The sequence below is a fragment of the Manis javanica genome, chromosome 11 (assembly GCF_040802235.1).
Source record: "Manis javanica isolate MJ-LG chromosome 11, MJ_LKY, whole genome shotgun sequence".
In the NCBI taxonomy this organism is placed as follows: domain Eukaryota; kingdom Metazoa; phylum Chordata; class Mammalia; order Pholidota; family Manidae; genus Manis; species Manis javanica.
This window is the reverse complement of record NC_133166.1, coordinates 39,036,418-39,053,359: the sequence shown is the minus strand read 5'-3', so window position 1 is coordinate 39,053,359 and position 16,942 is coordinate 39,036,418. Positions and strand designations below refer to the sequence as shown.

Here is a 16,942-nt window from a genome sequence, read left to right as displayed (position 1 = left end):
AACTGGCAGTGAAGGAATAAAAGCAAAAAAAACTCATGGATTTCTACTGCTCTCTTCTGGGAGTTTTGCTGATAACACAGCATGGTCTCAAACTAAACTTTTCATAGGACTGATTTAAGATTCAAGATATCACTGCAAATGGCCGTGTATATTATCTTATGCAATATAACATTTTAATATGTACTAATAATACACTTTTCATCAGGTGGTACTGGCTAATGATAAGGAACTCATATTGTTTCAAGTCAGTCATTTTCATCTTTAGATAGCTCTAACAGTTAACAATGTCCTAACAAGGATCTAAAATCTTCCTCCCTATAACCTGTAGGATGCTGACACTTTCTGAGTTACTCACTCTTCACCCTGAAAACAGACCTCACAGAAGATGAAATGGATGGGGGCTGTACAGAGCCACAAGTAGCTGCAAGTGGATCACTCTAGGAGGGGGGTGTAAGCAGGGCTCTGGCAACCAAAGTGCTACTGGTAAACAAAGAGGGCAGGATGACAGGCTTCATTAGAAAAATGGGGCACAAGTTCATTTTCCTTCTTTGTGAAATAATGATAAATGACACATGTATAAAGAAATACTGCCAGAGTATAAATGGGATAAAAGTAACAAAATATGTTCAGCTAGTCTATACAGTTGCAAGTCAATGCGACACACAACTGTTCCTAAGAAACAAAACGATATAAAAATTGGTTCAGAGCCAGAGAATAAAGACAAAGAAAAGGGAAGAACTAGTACATGTAACAAGAAAGCAACTTGGAAAGAATTAAAGTGACAGAAAATTACTTTTGGCCTTATCAATATAGTCTTACATTAGACATAAACACCCAACAAAGGTGACTATATTTGGTGAAGAGAAAGAAGGGGGAGAAACAAGAGTGGTGTGTTGTACAATCTGGCTCCTCTACCCTAGGATCAAGTCCAAGGGACAAGTTGGTCCATGGGCCAGCTTAAGATTTTTCCGGGAATATGCTTTATTGTCAGGCCTTAAAAGGGCAGCTCTTTAAACAGAAAGAAGCATTGTCAAAACATCTTATTTCTTACACCACAGGACAAAATCTAAGATGTTTTAAAATTCCAATGCACAAGATTACCGAGGGCCTTTGACAAGAACTGAGATCAGGGATCGCAACTTTCTGACACTGATTCATTTGAGATGGTGATGGTAACATGGAGCTACAAAAACATTCTCTAGTGATCAGAGACACCCACAGTGTCATGTGAGAAAGGGGCTGACAAGGTAACGGAAGCCCTTCCTGTGCCTATAGCAGCGCACAAAGAAATCATTTCACATAGATATTTAACTACAATTACGAGTGCTATAGGTTTTCCAGTTAGGTAACCTATCCAAGGTTTGAAAAGCATTGTCTTGCAGTTCTTAAGAGCTAACCCAAATCCTTCTTGCTTCTTCTTAGTCAGTCACCTTGGAACAGCTGGATGCTGCTCCACCCTACATGAGACCCCCCATGCCCTTTTACACTGCTACTGAAAAGTTAACTGCCCTTTTTAAGAGATGTAAAATAAGCAATCTAATGTTTTCTTCCAAGTTATCACTTCCAACCTTTCAATGATTATTAGTTTCCCCATCAGTTCTAAGTTGTCACTTACTTATCAGATAGCATGTGCTTTCAGAGTTTTGTTTCTTAACTACTGTGCCCACTTCCCCTCTCACCCAATCTCTCCACCATCAACCTTTTTATTTAATTATACCTTCCCTTGTTTCATACTTGAGCAGCTGATTTTTCCTCACTTCACCATGGGATAAATCTAAACTTGCCTTAAATGAATTAGCATTTTTGACCACTTCTCAAATTCATCAAGGTCACTTCAGAGTACAATGTCTTCCAAAATACTGACAACTGACCTCTTGAAGCATTTTTCCAGCTTCCCAGTGCTGGGGAAGTCTTAAGAGAGACCCATTTCATTTCTCTTAGGGATAAGGTTTATAGTCACTCAGCCAGAATGTGATATATAAGAGTTTACAAAGAAAAGTATATATGGGTGTGGATATATGAGTTTGCTGTAAGAAGAATTTATACTTACAGATGAAACATTCATATATAATCCAGTCACACACAACAGAAAGGAAAAATAAGAAGAAAATGTAATAGTGATGGTTGCCAAAACCTATATTAAAAAGAAAAAAAACAGATTTAATACTTTTTTACAATGATTTTCCAGATCAAGACCTTATTAACCACTTTCCTGTCAAAAACCTTCAACCAAAGCAAAAAACAAATAAGCTGTTGCTTTGCTTTTAAATACCATTAAACCAAAACCAGACAGCTCTGATATATCATTGTCAACTGTCCACGTTAACTGAACTAATATAAAGGAAGATACTTTTTCAAAAAGAACAAAGTTTACTAAGCATATACAACTCTAGGATGTCCTATACTGTGTTGGAAGGAAGAGGGGGGGCAGGATTTTGGGCAAATCATACCCTGTCTCTTTCTTCCTTCCATGTAGTAAGTTTATACAAGTACAATTTCTGAATATCAAGGATTGCCTTATCAAGAAAATGAAAATGAATCTAAGGAGTAGCACTAAATACATATATTGCAGGAGACTGGACACAGTAATATAGGAGCAACCTGCAGCCTGAGAAAGGTCTACAGAAGTGCAGAAGGGGTGAGGGTGCCAGGCAACCAAACTCTATTCTTGCATGTGTTGCCTTCCTGATGCTGGAGACGGAGCATTTTGATGCTAATGACATAAAAGTGCCCAGTTTTTCCTAAGTGTTATACCATAGAGATGATTCTCTGATGAAGAAGAGCTATAAAATGAGTGCTTTGGATGCCCTTCCACTTTTTCTACTAGTTGTACATATTACTAAGTATATGCTTATCTCCATAGTGGTAAATGAAAAAATTCAATCTCTCACCTATGCACCGCCCAGTCCACAGGCAATGTTGATCATAGCGAGCGACACAGGAGTTGCACACATGGCAATGGAGTGACCTTAATGGCTTCCTTATCTAATGGGCAATTAAGACAGGCCTAAGCAAAAAACAGTGTCTCCAAGTGATAACAAATTTCAAACAAAACCTTATTCTTAAATCATAAAGACTCTGGCACAAATAATCCTAACTAGATCATCCATTCATAGAGGCTCTGGAATGCCCTATTAATCTTTACTTCTGCATGTCTGTCTTGGTTAGACCATTACTAAAGGAAATTTGAATTCCAGAGCCTATTCACACTGACTAAGGAGAAATGAGCACTGGACTAAGAAAAAGGAAACTCAAGTTACATTTCTGACTCTGCCAATAATTTGGGAAAGTTACTTCTTCCTTCTAGGCCTTGATTCCTCAGTTGCAAAATGAAAGTTTTCACTAAGTGGTTTCATCATAAGCCTCTGATTTGAAGGTAGTTCTAATATATGCTTCTTGGCAGGAAAAAGCAATCAAAACACACTATGGATCATTTACAAAGAGATTTAACCACAGGCAACTTCAAGAGATTATAAACATTCTCCCATATAACTATTCTGACAGTTGAGCAAAATTAGAACCTGGTATAAACAATGGTGTATAAGTATACCATGAAGATTTAACAAATGCTTACATGACCAATGTTACCAATATTTGATTTCTTATTACAGGGGAAAAAAAATTATAAAGAAAAGACTAACTCACAAGACATGATGTACAAAAAGTTCTGAAGTCCAGACAGCCAGTCTCTGCAAGGGTGATGATATTCTGAAAGACATGAAGTTTGACCTTCTGATTATGTTTTACTGGGGAACATAAAATGCATGGTTATATACCATTCTCACAGCTCTCTCCAAGGCAAGGTAGCTAGAAATGGAATTGGAATACCTGCCACCAAAGTATTCTATATTTCAAATAATGAGACTTTTCAAGGCTGCATTTTTCAACTAGAGCCAAAAAATTAGAATGCAGAAAAATTACATCCCTCTTTCTCTCCATGAATGGCAACCATCTCCCAGTTATAATCTGCTAGAGAAAAATACACACATATACACTCATAAAAAAAAAGAATTAAAAACCATCAGTACACTTCAAAACTGATGACTATTAGCTCCAAGGGCTCAGTCTTACAAGAACACTGGCTTTAGGGAATAAAGATGACAATACTCCTCCCAACTTCTAAACATTGAGCAAAGGAAGACACATGTGTCTTTTGCAGCTTCACACATTCTCAGGGAAGAGAAGGGTCATCACCTCAGACTACCCCTGGCCGTGCCTGGTTACCCTCCATGCATTACATGGGGGAATTTAAGCTAAGTGATCATTACTGAAGTGCTACTATGAAGAAATAGTTTATATCTCCTGACAGATACTACATATGAAAAAGTCTTGGTGGGTATTACTTTAGTAGAAAACAACCTTCTTTTTAACTTTTATAGAAGTAAATGAAAAAGTATGACAGTGAAAAAAATCTCAGTTTTGCTGATTTATGTTGCATCTATAAGGTACCAGGCACTGGAGATGTAGCCATGATAAAAACCAACATGGTTATGACCTTATTTAAAAAAAAAATAGTAACAGCACAAAGAAAGCTCACGGTTTTCCTTTCTTCTTCAGAAGCTTTAATGAAGCCTGGATCAGTTGCCCAAGTCTTGTAGAAAAAGTAGAGAAAGCCCATTATGCTGAGAATGAAAATAAAATAGAACGGGGTGCCTGCCAGATGTTAAAGCCAAGTCAAGGAACATATCAAGCTTCCATAATGAAAGGCATAATTATGATCAAGCAAATTTCACCACTGGTGCCTAAGAATCTCTCTTCTCTGCATTCTATCCTCACTTTCCCTTATTAGCACATCCTGCCCCCAAATCCCATATTCTAACCCTACAAGAATCTGCTCATAGTTGCCTAATAATTAATGCCTCTGCATTCGTTGAAACTCCTATGAAATACTGATAGGAATAGTTTCAATATATGAGGACATCTTGGAGACTGAAAAACATTCAAGACCCAAATTAATCTCTAACGGTATAACCATAGCTCTCTTACAAGCATCTAAAAATATTTTCTGATCATTTTAACAAAAGCATTCATAGAAACAAACCACTTGTTTCAGAGATTCAAAACTAAATATATTTTCCTATATATTAGACAAATGCTTGCAAAAATTTCCTACTGGAAAGTTTAGTAATTAATCTCTGCAATTGCATTAGGCCAAGTTAATTTAGGACAAACAAAAGAAACTGCTCTCCTTGCAAAGTGATTACACACCAAATACCATTTTGGAAAGGCAGATACCATGGATACATTAAGATAAAAAGTGTTTCAATAATAAATCAAGAATAAACATGAGCTGCTTTGAAATGTTTTTGAAGTGGTACAGATTTTTTGTACAAAAAATAAAATTTTGCTCCAGGGAAAGACAAATGACTGTAGAGTAATAAAGCAGTATACCAATTCTCCTTACCCAATTCAAATCATTATTGACACAGTAACTGCTTTCCAAGGCATTGCCAAGCTGCCTTGTGCTAAACTTGAATGAAAAAGGTGGCCATAAAACAGACTCTAAATGCTTGCTACTCAAAGTGTGGTCCATGGTCCCACAGCAACGGTTTAACCAAATTTAGACAAAATTTCAGACCTCCCCCCAGCCTGGAGAACCATACTCTGGATTTTAACAAGATCCCTAGGGGATCCACATGTACATTTTACAGTTTGAGAAGTACTGCTCCAACCCACAAAACCAGCACAACCACAGCTGGTTCAGGTAGGCAGGAACAAATCTTGTTGGTTTCATTTATCACTTTAACTGCAGATGCCCCTCGCTTTAAGAAAGACTTAAGGTCTAGCACAGTTGTGTGAAATATAATTTCAACAAATAAAGCTTATTTAGAATGAATTAAGAACACTAGTAAAAGAGTACGTAGGTCAGGACCTTTCGTTAAAGAATCACACCCTATTTTCTTCCCATAAAATCTGGCTCAACAGATTCTCAAAAATGACATGTTCTCAAAAATACATTCAGTAGGATCATCCTACATATGAAACTGACTGGATTTTGAGTTTCTGTTCTGAACACCTTATAAAACAAATCCCAGGAGAATCACTGGATCCTCTCTCTCCAAGGAATGCAAACTGCCCTCTAATCCCTCACATAAAAGCCAAACTGGCTTCTATGCCCTGGCTTTGTGTGGTTCACTGACCTCAAATGCCCCCACTCCCCCAACCTACTCTTAAAACCACACTTTTAGGATGTCCCGGTCATAGCTACCTTCAAGACCTAACTTATATTCTCCCTCCCCCTATAGGTCTTTCTGAGTCTCTACAGAGGATTCTATGGCAGTTGGACCTTAGGTTACAGATATTTTCAGACACCTCCGCCTTCCCAGTTAGGCGAGGACTCTTTTACAGTTAAGAAGTCTCTGAATATGGATCTAAAGTTTGCCTTTCTATAACTTGGACTAACTGATTTTCATTCTTTAAATCCTTTAGCTCTACACTATAGATCAATGCTATAGCTGTCCTTTAGATCTACCCTACAGAAGCTTATTCCTCATTTGTTCAATAAATTTTTATTGAGTGCCCATTCTATACAGTGCATTGGCTTCCAAATCATAACCTTCCACACACTTGAAACTGGAAGGCAGTGCCCACAGCTCCAGGATAAGCAGCAACATTGTTCCTTATGCCATACAGTGACAGTGAGGAACAACAGTGAAACTACTGCTATCTTTTGCTTAGACACTCAAATCCTCATTTACTACTACTGGAGAATACACTGGATTCCTTGACAGCTGCAGCACTACCCACACCACGCTTTTAGTCAAAGCTCCTGGTTCTTTTTCACTTGACCTCAAGCTGTGTCATTCTCAGCACAACATGCCAGAATCTCAAATGTAATATTCAGGGGGTCACCATTTCTTTCCTGAGTCTTAATCTTAACTCCAAAGCCATCAGTAAGGTCCTATCTCTTCCACTCGATCATGCCTTGTGGAAGTCTAACATATTACTTGCTGAACATATAAAAGGCAACAAAAGAAACTGAACACCTTAGAAGCCAACATAGAACTGCCCTTAAAATTAATTTCAACATGCAGCCTTCCTCACATAATTTATTTGTAAGTATAATTAATAATAACAACATAATAGGTATTATTTACAGAATGCTAATTATGCAAGGGGACTGTGGTCAGCACTTCACAGACTTCATAGAATAATCCTTGCAGCTACCCCATGAACTTTGTAGTTATCCCCGATTTACATTAAACTAAGACTCAGTGAAATTAAATAACTTGCCCAATGGTACATAACTAGTTAAAATAAGGGCCCAAACTCAAACTTAGTCTGCCCAGCTCCAAAGACAGTGTTCTTTCCACAGTGCCCCAGACCCTCTCCATCCAGATGGTTGTGGGAGCGGAAGCCTCCACAATCCAGACTTGGCAACCTGAGACGACTAGTGTAAATACTCAGGATGGGCCTTTGCAGAGTAGCGCCTTAGTTCATACCCATGGCAGTTGAAACAGCATTTAACATTCAGCTTGAAAACACTGATCAGATGGCAAAGTATGCCACCTACTGACTGACATGACTTCGCCAGTAGCAGGCCGATGTAGGTGCCTAGATCAAATGGCTTTATGCTGTACATGCCAGTGAAACATCCCACCATGTCAACTCAAAAGTCTTAAGATTCCAACTAGCTATGGAAATTCACCTCTTCACAAATACAGAGCAGCTTATAATTAAACTCAACTAAATACTAAGTTCTGTAACTGAAGTTTTCAAAACTACAGTGGAATTAACAGTTTTGTTAATATTGATTTTGCAAATTTGAAATAATTCAGCATAAGACTTTTTGCACAAAATTTGAAATAATGTGAATTGCTTAAATTTTAAAAATTCACTAAGAAACACCATTTAAAAACTGTGTTTATTCCATTGCCACATGGGTCGGTAAAAGAAAATCAGCCATCCCTTCTCAGAATTATGTCAATTTTCTTACAATCTACCAGCTTTGGAACTTCTGCAAGTGATTTTGGTATATATTGTGCTGCTATTTTATGCATTCATGGTTACTTATAAATTATTTTTATATCACATATTATCATCACCCAAGCCTTTACTAAATGGTGATAATAAGGCTAATACGTAAAAAGTTGCCCCCAAATCAGTTATGAGGCAAAGGTTATGAGACAGAATAAAATCTTTTGAAAAAAGTAAAATGAATTCCAATGTGTCATTCATTTAGATTAAAGGAATCTGAAAAGTATTACAAATAATACTCAAAATAAAAAGCATCATTAAAGTAAAAACATGCCATAATGAAAGTAGATGTACGCAGTCTGAGAACTCTTAAGCCCCCTCATTTTACATTTATTCTATGAAAAAATATTCTTGAATTGAGTATACGCAGCTCTCCCATAAGCTCTAAATTCTTTCTTTTCAAAAATACTATTGCCAAAAAGAGAAATAACATAGAAGTTAAAGGAATATGCCTAAAGGTACATTCTACTCACCATTTGTAAAGAAAGCAAGGTTATAATAGCTTCCTGAGATCCTTAAAAGGGGAGAAAGGAGCCTGGAAAAAGGTGGGAAGATCAAAAACTGGAGGAAATGCCTCCCTCCTAATGGGAACTGTAATTAGCTACAAACCAAGAAATAAGCCTTATCCCCACCTCTAGGTGAGTAGACTTAATCAACACAGAGCATAACACACCTCTAACTTGGACTTGGCCTGAGCCTGGCTCTTCAAGTGATAAACCTATTCTTTAGATGAGTTGTTTTTTTAAAAAAAACAAAACCAAAAAAAACCCCATGGGCTGCCATCCATTAGTAGTAGATCATGAAAGAATTAAGCAGGCTGTAACTAGCACTTTTTAAAAAAGAAAGAGAATAGGATAAAACAAAATTTCAAAGTAAAACACATATTAGGAGTATTGTGTTCTGAAACTTTGTTTCACATGTTTTAGGTGGCAATGTAAGTTTATTTTTACTGTAGATTGAAAATCACTCCCTTGGATAATAATGTTGTACTGACCATTGCTTAGGAAGACACACGTGCCCCAATAGCCCTCCCATATAGGCCATCTTGGTATCCAGAAGATTTATTAACCAACTATACCTGCTGATGAAGTTAAGAGGACCATCTGACCTTACAGAGAATCTCAAAGCAATACAACAAATTTTTCTGGGTCCAAGTAAAGCAATAACTCATTCTACTGCTTCCTTCCTGTGAGTAATAAACACTAGATGCTTACTGTTTCCATGGTGTGCTCTGAGATTATTTCCAGAACTGAGAAGATTTTCAATAATAAACATCTTTAACCAAAATCATTAAGTGAATATAAATGGGAGTTGAATTCCCTAGATCTCTTCTAACACCTAAACTTCTAACAATGGCATTACTATTTTTTAAAGGCAAATGAAATATACATTCAATTTGAGCCTGAAGGATATGAGGGAAGAACAAGATGAACCAAGTCACAAATATCCAAAAAATGGAACTTAGCAGAAAGACTGTTGGTATGTACACAAGGCTCTTATATCCGACCAAAAACCTGAAAGAAAAAAAGGATAAACATAAGGTATTAGTGCAAATAATTATGATTCATGTTAATTTTAGTTCTAAATTCCCTTAAGTAACAATGATTCTCTTAAATAACAATGATAGCAGTTCTCACTCACTGAGTGCTTACTATGTGCCACTTTCCATGTGGTAATAAGAGTTTTGCACTATCAACACCCCATTTTACATGAGGAAACCAGCACAAGAACTCTCAAGTGTTCAATTCTTATAAGCAACTTATGTATTACTTCACTAGAAATGACTTTATATTTTCAATAAATCTTTTTATTTCAATTGAGACATACCCTATTCGTATTTCTTTTGGGGACTCTACAGAGAATCCTGAGAGAAATAAAAGCAATACGGAGAAAGCTCCCATATACATTTGTCTCCCATTTGAACTGTGTCTGCATGCCAGGTGTAGCATATGAAGCCCTCAATTCACTATCAGCCAAAACAAAAAGTTTCTTATGATTTTTTTTATAATGTGGATTTCTATGAAAACAAAATCTCAAATGTCCCTACCCCAGGTAAGTAGATATTGCCAGCCCTCACTCTCTGAAAAGGAAAGGGAAAAAAAACAGAACAACCAAAATGATGATTATGATTTCCTGGTGATCTGACTTAAAATTTATTTGGCAACTGAGTCAATCTTATTAGTGTAAAATGAATGAGTACCTCTAAGTTAAAAGTTTTCTGAGTAGCAGACAATTTTAGATATTTTCCCATTTTTCAGAAGTTTGAGCTTTTACTTTATAATTAAATTCTAACTCACTTCCAACCAACTGTCCTGCTATGTGACTTTGAGTAAACAAGACATAAGATTCCTCGAATACTGTTTTTTCTTATGACAAAAGCAGCTCACACTTATTCCAGAAATTTCTGGAATTGCAAGCAAAAGAAAGGCATAAGAATATTCCTAATCACATCCTAAAGAGAGCAATATTGTATTTCCTTTTAGATTCTTTTCTATGGATCATCATCATTACATTTTTCTTTCATTCAGTGAATGAAAATGTTCTACAGGAGAGACGTGTCCTGCTTGCATGGGCCTTACATTCCAGGAAGTGGTGATTAAATGCTACAAAGAAAATAAAATGGGGTGATGCAGCAGTTAGTCAGGGATGGCCTAAGGAGGTAATGGTGGACCTGAGGCCTGAATGGTGTCTCCAGCTATACAATAATACATGTTTGTCAGAATACTTCAGACAAAGACACAAGCAAGAACCAAGGCCCTGGGTGGGCATCAGCTTGATGTGCTCTAGAAACAGAAAGAAGACTGGAGAGCAGTGAAGGGATAGGAGGGCAGAGGTGAAGCCAGAGATGAAGTCACATAATACCTCATTGACAAGGAGTTTGGATTATATTCTGAATATAAGAAAAAGCTACTGGAGGGCTTGAAGCAGGGAGAAAAGACAGAAACTGGTTGCCTTTTTAAAGACCATCCCAATTGCTAAGTGGGGGTGACTGACAGTGGGGTGAGAGCTGGAGTCAGGAGACCATTTGGAGGCATGGTCAAGGGTGCCAAGTGTGGAGATGGAAAGAGATCAATTGGAGGCAGAACAGGAAGGACTAGTAATAATGAGTTATACGTGGGAAGTGAAAAGAAGGGAAGAACAGAGAATGATACCCATTATTCACACCAGGAGCTGGATGCCATTTTATTGAGAAAGGGAAGCGAGAAGAGATTGGGCTGTGACACGATTATCAAGTATTGTGTGTCAGCCATGGTTCTAACTATTGCATATGTGCTAACCATGATGCAGATACTGTCGCAATTATCCTCATTTTATAGTTGAAGCATTTGAGGTACAGACCAGTAAAGCAACTTGTTCAAGGTCAGACTGCTACATGGCAAAGCTTGACTTGAATCCAGGCAATCTGACTTTTAACTAATGACTGGTTATAATCATGAATAAATACTTTCCTAAAAATAGAACCATACTATAGTTACTATTTTATAACTTCCTATAATTAGGTTGTTTCAACTAAAAAAACCTTAAAAGCAAAATAACCAGGTCAAAATGAATTTAATATTAAGAAAAGGAAAAAACATAAAAATCTGAAAAATAGGCCAAATATGCTTTAAGATGCAAAACAGTGACAAAAATCTCCCTGTTACTCACTAAAATTAACAATTCAATTCAAAAAGTGAGCTATTTATTTTCAACCAATTTAATCAAATTACTGGGTTGACCAAAAATTTGCTTTCAGCCAAATCTTATACTACCAAAAGCCCTCCCCTCCCATCAATCCTGAGGATGCTTCTATGTGAGAAGGAACATTTATAGCTCAATAAAAATCTGTGATTCCAGCTCAATCAGCAATAGAGGAGATAAGCAATCAAATTGGAAATGCAATAACCAGCCTTGCAAAGACTAATATACACACCTTGGAAACAAAGATGTCAGAAAAAACAATGCTATTAGAAGACATCCTTTTAATAGCCAAGAATCTGAATTGAAGTCCAAAATGTATCCAACAGCCCACATGGTAATCACAGAAAGCACCAGCAGCAGGAAGAGCTATCAAGAGATTCAGAATTTTAGAACTTTATGTATTTTACCTCCTAAGTATCTAATAATAGTTAGTTCAACAGAAAAACTACTTCCTAAGTACATAATAATAATAATACAATAACAGAGCACAGAGTTTTTCTTCAAAATTGGTGATTGATAAATCTGAAGTTTGAGAAATTACAAATCTTGGAAAACAATCTTTTAAAAGCCATACATTTTATAAAATGTTGCTTTAACATATTTTGTTTTACTCTCCTCCCCTCCAAGAAATGGTGGTCTTTTAGGCAAGTGCTAATGATAGCTGACATTTTAAAAACTAATTTCTTTCAAATAGTATTATATGTTAGAAAGCATAAAGCAAGACAAAGAGACTACACAAAAATCAATACACCTAAGACTTACTAAGTATAAGAATTCCAACCTGGATACAAGATGGTGACATCCCCTAATATGGAAGTTTAGAAGGAACAAGTTGGCAGAAAAGATGAGTTAAGTGTAGGGCAGGTGCAACTGCAGATGCCAATGACCTCTAGGAGATAGCCAGGAGGCAGTCAGAAAGGCAGGCCTACTACTCAGGGGAAAGCTTGGTATTTATCAGTGTACAGGTGGTAAAGCCATGAATGAACAACATCCCAAGGACTGTGTGCAGGTAGAAAGGGGCAGAATCTTGGCCAAAACAAACACTTAAGGGTAAAAAAGCTAAGTCCCCAAAGGTAACTTCGAGTGATCAGTGTGACCAGAAAGGCCAGATGAAAACCAGGAGAAAGGTTCCTGTGAAGCCAGGGAAGAGAATGTCAAGAAGGGAATAGTTTTCAGTGTTAAATGTCACACGGAGGCCAAAGACTGAAAAATCCTCAGGATGCTAATGATTCCAGGGCTAACTGTATGGTAGATAGCACTGTTCGAGGCACTTGGGATACATCAATAAATTTAAGGTCTTTCTGTCATGGAGCAGAGGAAGACAGACAAATACAGTGGATTTTATATAAAAGCTGGATCACTCAGGGCCTTTTAAGCCATTGTAAGGACTGTGGCTTTTATTCTGGAAGAAAAGAGGAGACACCATAGGATTCTGAGCAGATGAATGATAGGATGTGACTTACATTTTAAAAGCTTTATCTGGCTGCTCTGTTGAGAACAAACAAAGGTGAGTGGGAGCAGGGATGGGTCAAACAGCTGCAACAATTCACATGAAAGATAATGGTGGCTGGACCAAAATACCATTAGTGGGGTGGTGAAAAGGGGTCAGATTCTGGGTATATACTGAGGAAGAACTAGGCAGTATGTTTTTCTGATGGACAAGATACATGGTATGACAAAAAAAAGGTAAAGATGACTGGAATGCTGAAGTTGCCACCTACCAAGATGCGGAAGGTTGTGGACGGAATAGTTGGGGACAGGTGGGGAGGAGATCAGGAGTTCAGCTTTGAATATGCTATGCTGGAGATACCTACTGTACACTGAACTGGGTAAGCCAAGTAGGTAAGTGGATATACAAGTCTGTAAAGGCCTAACTAGAGATAAATTTGGGAGTTGTCCACATATAGACAGCATTTAAAGCCGTGAAAATGCATGAATCACCAAGAGAATGAATAGATAGAAAAGAGGTTCAAGGAAAAATAAAACACATCTGACATTTTGAGAGGTGAAATTAGATGCAGAGCAGGTAACTTTCTGCATAGAAATCTGGTATCTGTTAATTTAGAATCATTCTGAAAATATAATTACTAGCTTTTATTAGATAAGATGATGCTTACCTATCATACTTAAAAACATTAAAAATAGTGGAATCCAATATCCCACTTAAACAATTTGAATCATACTCATTACTATGAGTTAGACTTTGTTGGCCATTCATGAGAACAAGCTAAACTTCCTAACTCCTTCTACCATTCAGTTCACTTTTAAGTTTACAAGGACACCACTCAGAACTACCAAGTTAAAAAAAGAATAAAATTGAGGTTTCATCTCTCATAGTTCCAGATGTGTTTTACTTTATGAAGAGATATTCCATGCTTGAAGTTTGCAACATTGTCATTTTTAAAGGCTAACTCCTCATAATTCTAACACAACATTTTGTATGTTACTATATACCTTTTGAAAGAAATTTTAGTAAGAAACAACTTCTTTAAGAAAAGCGTCTATAAATTCCTTGCAATCAGGTTATTTCTCCTATTGCTACTCTAAGAATCTAAACCATCCGTGTTTCAATTCACTCATTAAATAAATGTTAGAAGCACACCATGATATTCACAAGGTAACAAAGTTTTAGAGCCATCTAGCTGAGAGCCAACAATAAATTGCCAATGAAAGTGTCAAATTTCTAACTTGAGGTCATGGCATGCGTGGGAAGGATATAATCAGGAGATAATAATACAGCACTAAGTCAACTCCCTGGTTTCCCCTGATACCTTGAAAAACAAAAACAAATGAATAAGACATTTCTTATAGCCCACAGAATAGGCCCCATTTGAAAATACCTCGCATTTCTGCAGCCATATCCAAAGTCTGAACTTTTTGTTGGCTCTCATTTTGGCTTCTGTTTTTAGCATGTGAATAATGAGCTGATTTTTGTTTTGGAGAGCCAGATCAAGAGGTGTTTCTCCCTTTTAAAAAAAGAGGAAAAAGTTATATAATTATATTTTGATTTTGTATGGGTGCTAAATATCTTATAAAAATTCAACAGAATAAAAGACTCAAAATATTTATTCTAATAACAAGCTACTACCGTTTATATCTTTTTTGTGGTAACTAAAACTATTTATAGCTCATCTTTATGTTAACTTATCAATCTTATAACAAAGATATAATAAACTAAGGGAGATAAATACCTGGTCATACCTTAACATTTTGGATATCCAGACTAGAACCAGCTTCCAGAAGTTTATCAACTGCATTAACATTTCCTGCTACAACTGCCCAGTGAAGTGGAGTATTTTGGTGTATTTTATCAACCACACTAAGAGAAGGATTAAATTTTAAAAGAAATCCAGTTGGTTCTGACCTGTCTCAAAACAATAAAATACCAAGGGGTATTAGAGAGATGAATGATTTGAAGGGTAAATGCAAATAATGAATCTTTCGAGATAATGTATCAATTAACCAACCAATCAGTAAATAGTCAGAAAACCGAGAACTTCTTTGTTGAGGGTTCTATTCTAAGTGCTAATAGGAGACCCCAAAAAAGACACCTATCAAGTGACAGCCTGCTATGTAGATAGTACAACTTTAACATCAATACAGTGGAAGAATTGCTTTTGTTTTTTAAACTTGGACTTCCATGCTATTGTTTTAGTTAACCATTTTTTTTTTTTTGCATGTAAAGTTAACCTTGGCTAGTATTAAATGCTGTTATTTACCTAATTAAAAATTAAATGTACATTATATTTGAGGAGATAAACTAAAAGCTAACTCCATTTTCCCTCTAATTATTAAATAGAGCTATAACTAATACCCTAAAATATTTGTCTATCTTGTAAAGCTACGGACTAGACAGAAGGCAGAATTCAATAAACTATTTTTACCTTACCATCAATACCTTCCCCTTCTTCATGATTACAAGAGATTCTTTTAATAAAACAATATTGTACTTTACTTATCCTACCAAGATCTTTAAACACTATACCTGATGTCAGACTTATCAGCTTTAGTCATGTAAAGAAGACAAAATGCTTTCTAACAGAGTTCTACCCCCAGTCCCACCACTCCATGAACAAAAAGGAAATGGCATCAGAACTAGCTCAGTTCCTAGGAGAGAAGTCCTAAGTAGAATCAGAATCAGAAATTAAGTATAACATTGGAAACAAACTGATAAAGGGGAAACTGCACATGTTTTGAATAGAAGAATACCAGAAGTTGGGCTATATAGTGGTCATTAAATTACATGTGTTTATAAAATAAATACACAAACCTAAATATGTAAGTACCTGATATGGCCATATAAACAGACTATTTCCATAGATCATTTATAATTAATATTTTCAGAGCAGTCACCAATGTCAGGGAACCTCAAATTTTATTTTTTTCTGGAAAGCATATTTATCCTCTAGATTTAAAATTATGAAAACATTTATACTTGTAGCCATTTCTTAAAAATGCAAACTAAGAAATTTAAGTCATGTTAACAAGTATACACCATAGGATCTGTTTTAAAAGGAAATTTTTTTCTTCTTAGTAGCTTTCGAACTTTTTCCCCAAAGCTATCAGAAAAGAGAAGATTTATTTCAACAGTGCTATTTGAACTAAAACTACATTAAAAGTTACTGTCAGTCACACGGTGGAAAATTTTACTTTCTTCTTCAGAATGTAGTGTCATCCCACATAGACTAAAATACTTAAAATTATATACACAGAAAAGAAATGGTCAGAACCAAGAATCAGAATGAGGCAATTCAGTTTAACTCACTTACCCAAGTACTTTGTGAGCTGAAAGCATGAGAGGTGTCTGCCCATTTAAATCTGTCATATTCACACTCTGCTCAAAAAGAAGAGTCAGTCAGCAGAACTGAAAACGGTCAAAATTCACTTTCTTCTCTAAATAGAATTCAGGTTTCTTTATTAAAGAATTATCTTTAATGCATTAAATACTACCACTGTGTCTACAAGAAAGGGTTCAAATATCATTTGAATAGAAGAATGTTCTGCTTCACATCCATAGCATAAAAATCTGCTGATTTCTACAAAATATTTTTAAAGAGAAAATCTGAATTTATGCCTTAAAGTGTTTTATGGTGAATGGAAGAAAGCAAAGGGAAAGAGAAAAAAAGCTGATAATCACTCAAATATAAGTGACTGTAGAGACCTCAGAATTCACTGAGTTCAGACCTTACCTGACATATTAATTCAGATTATCATCTCTTACACAGTCACCCAGTCTCTACTTAAACACACCCTGTAATAGTGACCTCCCTATCTTCTGAGGCAA

General features: G+C 36.2%; 1 protein-coding gene across 3 annotated transcripts in view; it reads right to left on the bottom strand.

Annotated features, from left to right (window-relative positions):
* The window catches only part of ZDHHC13 (zDHHC palmitoyltransferase 13), a 47,520-nt gene that overhangs the window by 5,489 nt on the left and 25,089 nt on the right, over nucleotides 1-16,942 (bottom strand). For all 3 annotated transcript variants that reach the window (XM_073216314.1, XM_073216312.1, XM_073216313.1), the window contains 9 exons: nucleotides 16,428-16,492; nucleotides 14,860-15,022; nucleotides 14,499-14,624; nucleotides 11,891-12,024; nucleotides 9,392-9,491; nucleotides 4,538-4,663; nucleotides 3,646-3,708; nucleotides 2,892-2,985; nucleotides 2,051-2,134 (listed from right to left, as the gene is read on the bottom strand). In XM_073216314.1, the coding sequence (XP_073072415.1) occupies nucleotides 2,051-2,134; nucleotides 2,892-2,985; nucleotides 3,646-3,708; nucleotides 4,538-4,663; nucleotides 9,392-9,491; nucleotides 11,891-12,024; nucleotides 14,499-14,624; nucleotides 14,860-15,022; nucleotides 16,428-16,492 (955 nt within the window). The remainder of the gene's footprint in view (nucleotides 1-2,050; nucleotides 2,135-2,891; nucleotides 2,986-3,645; nucleotides 3,709-4,537; nucleotides 4,664-9,391; nucleotides 9,492-11,890; nucleotides 12,025-14,498; nucleotides 14,625-14,859; nucleotides 15,023-16,427; nucleotides 16,493-16,942) is intronic.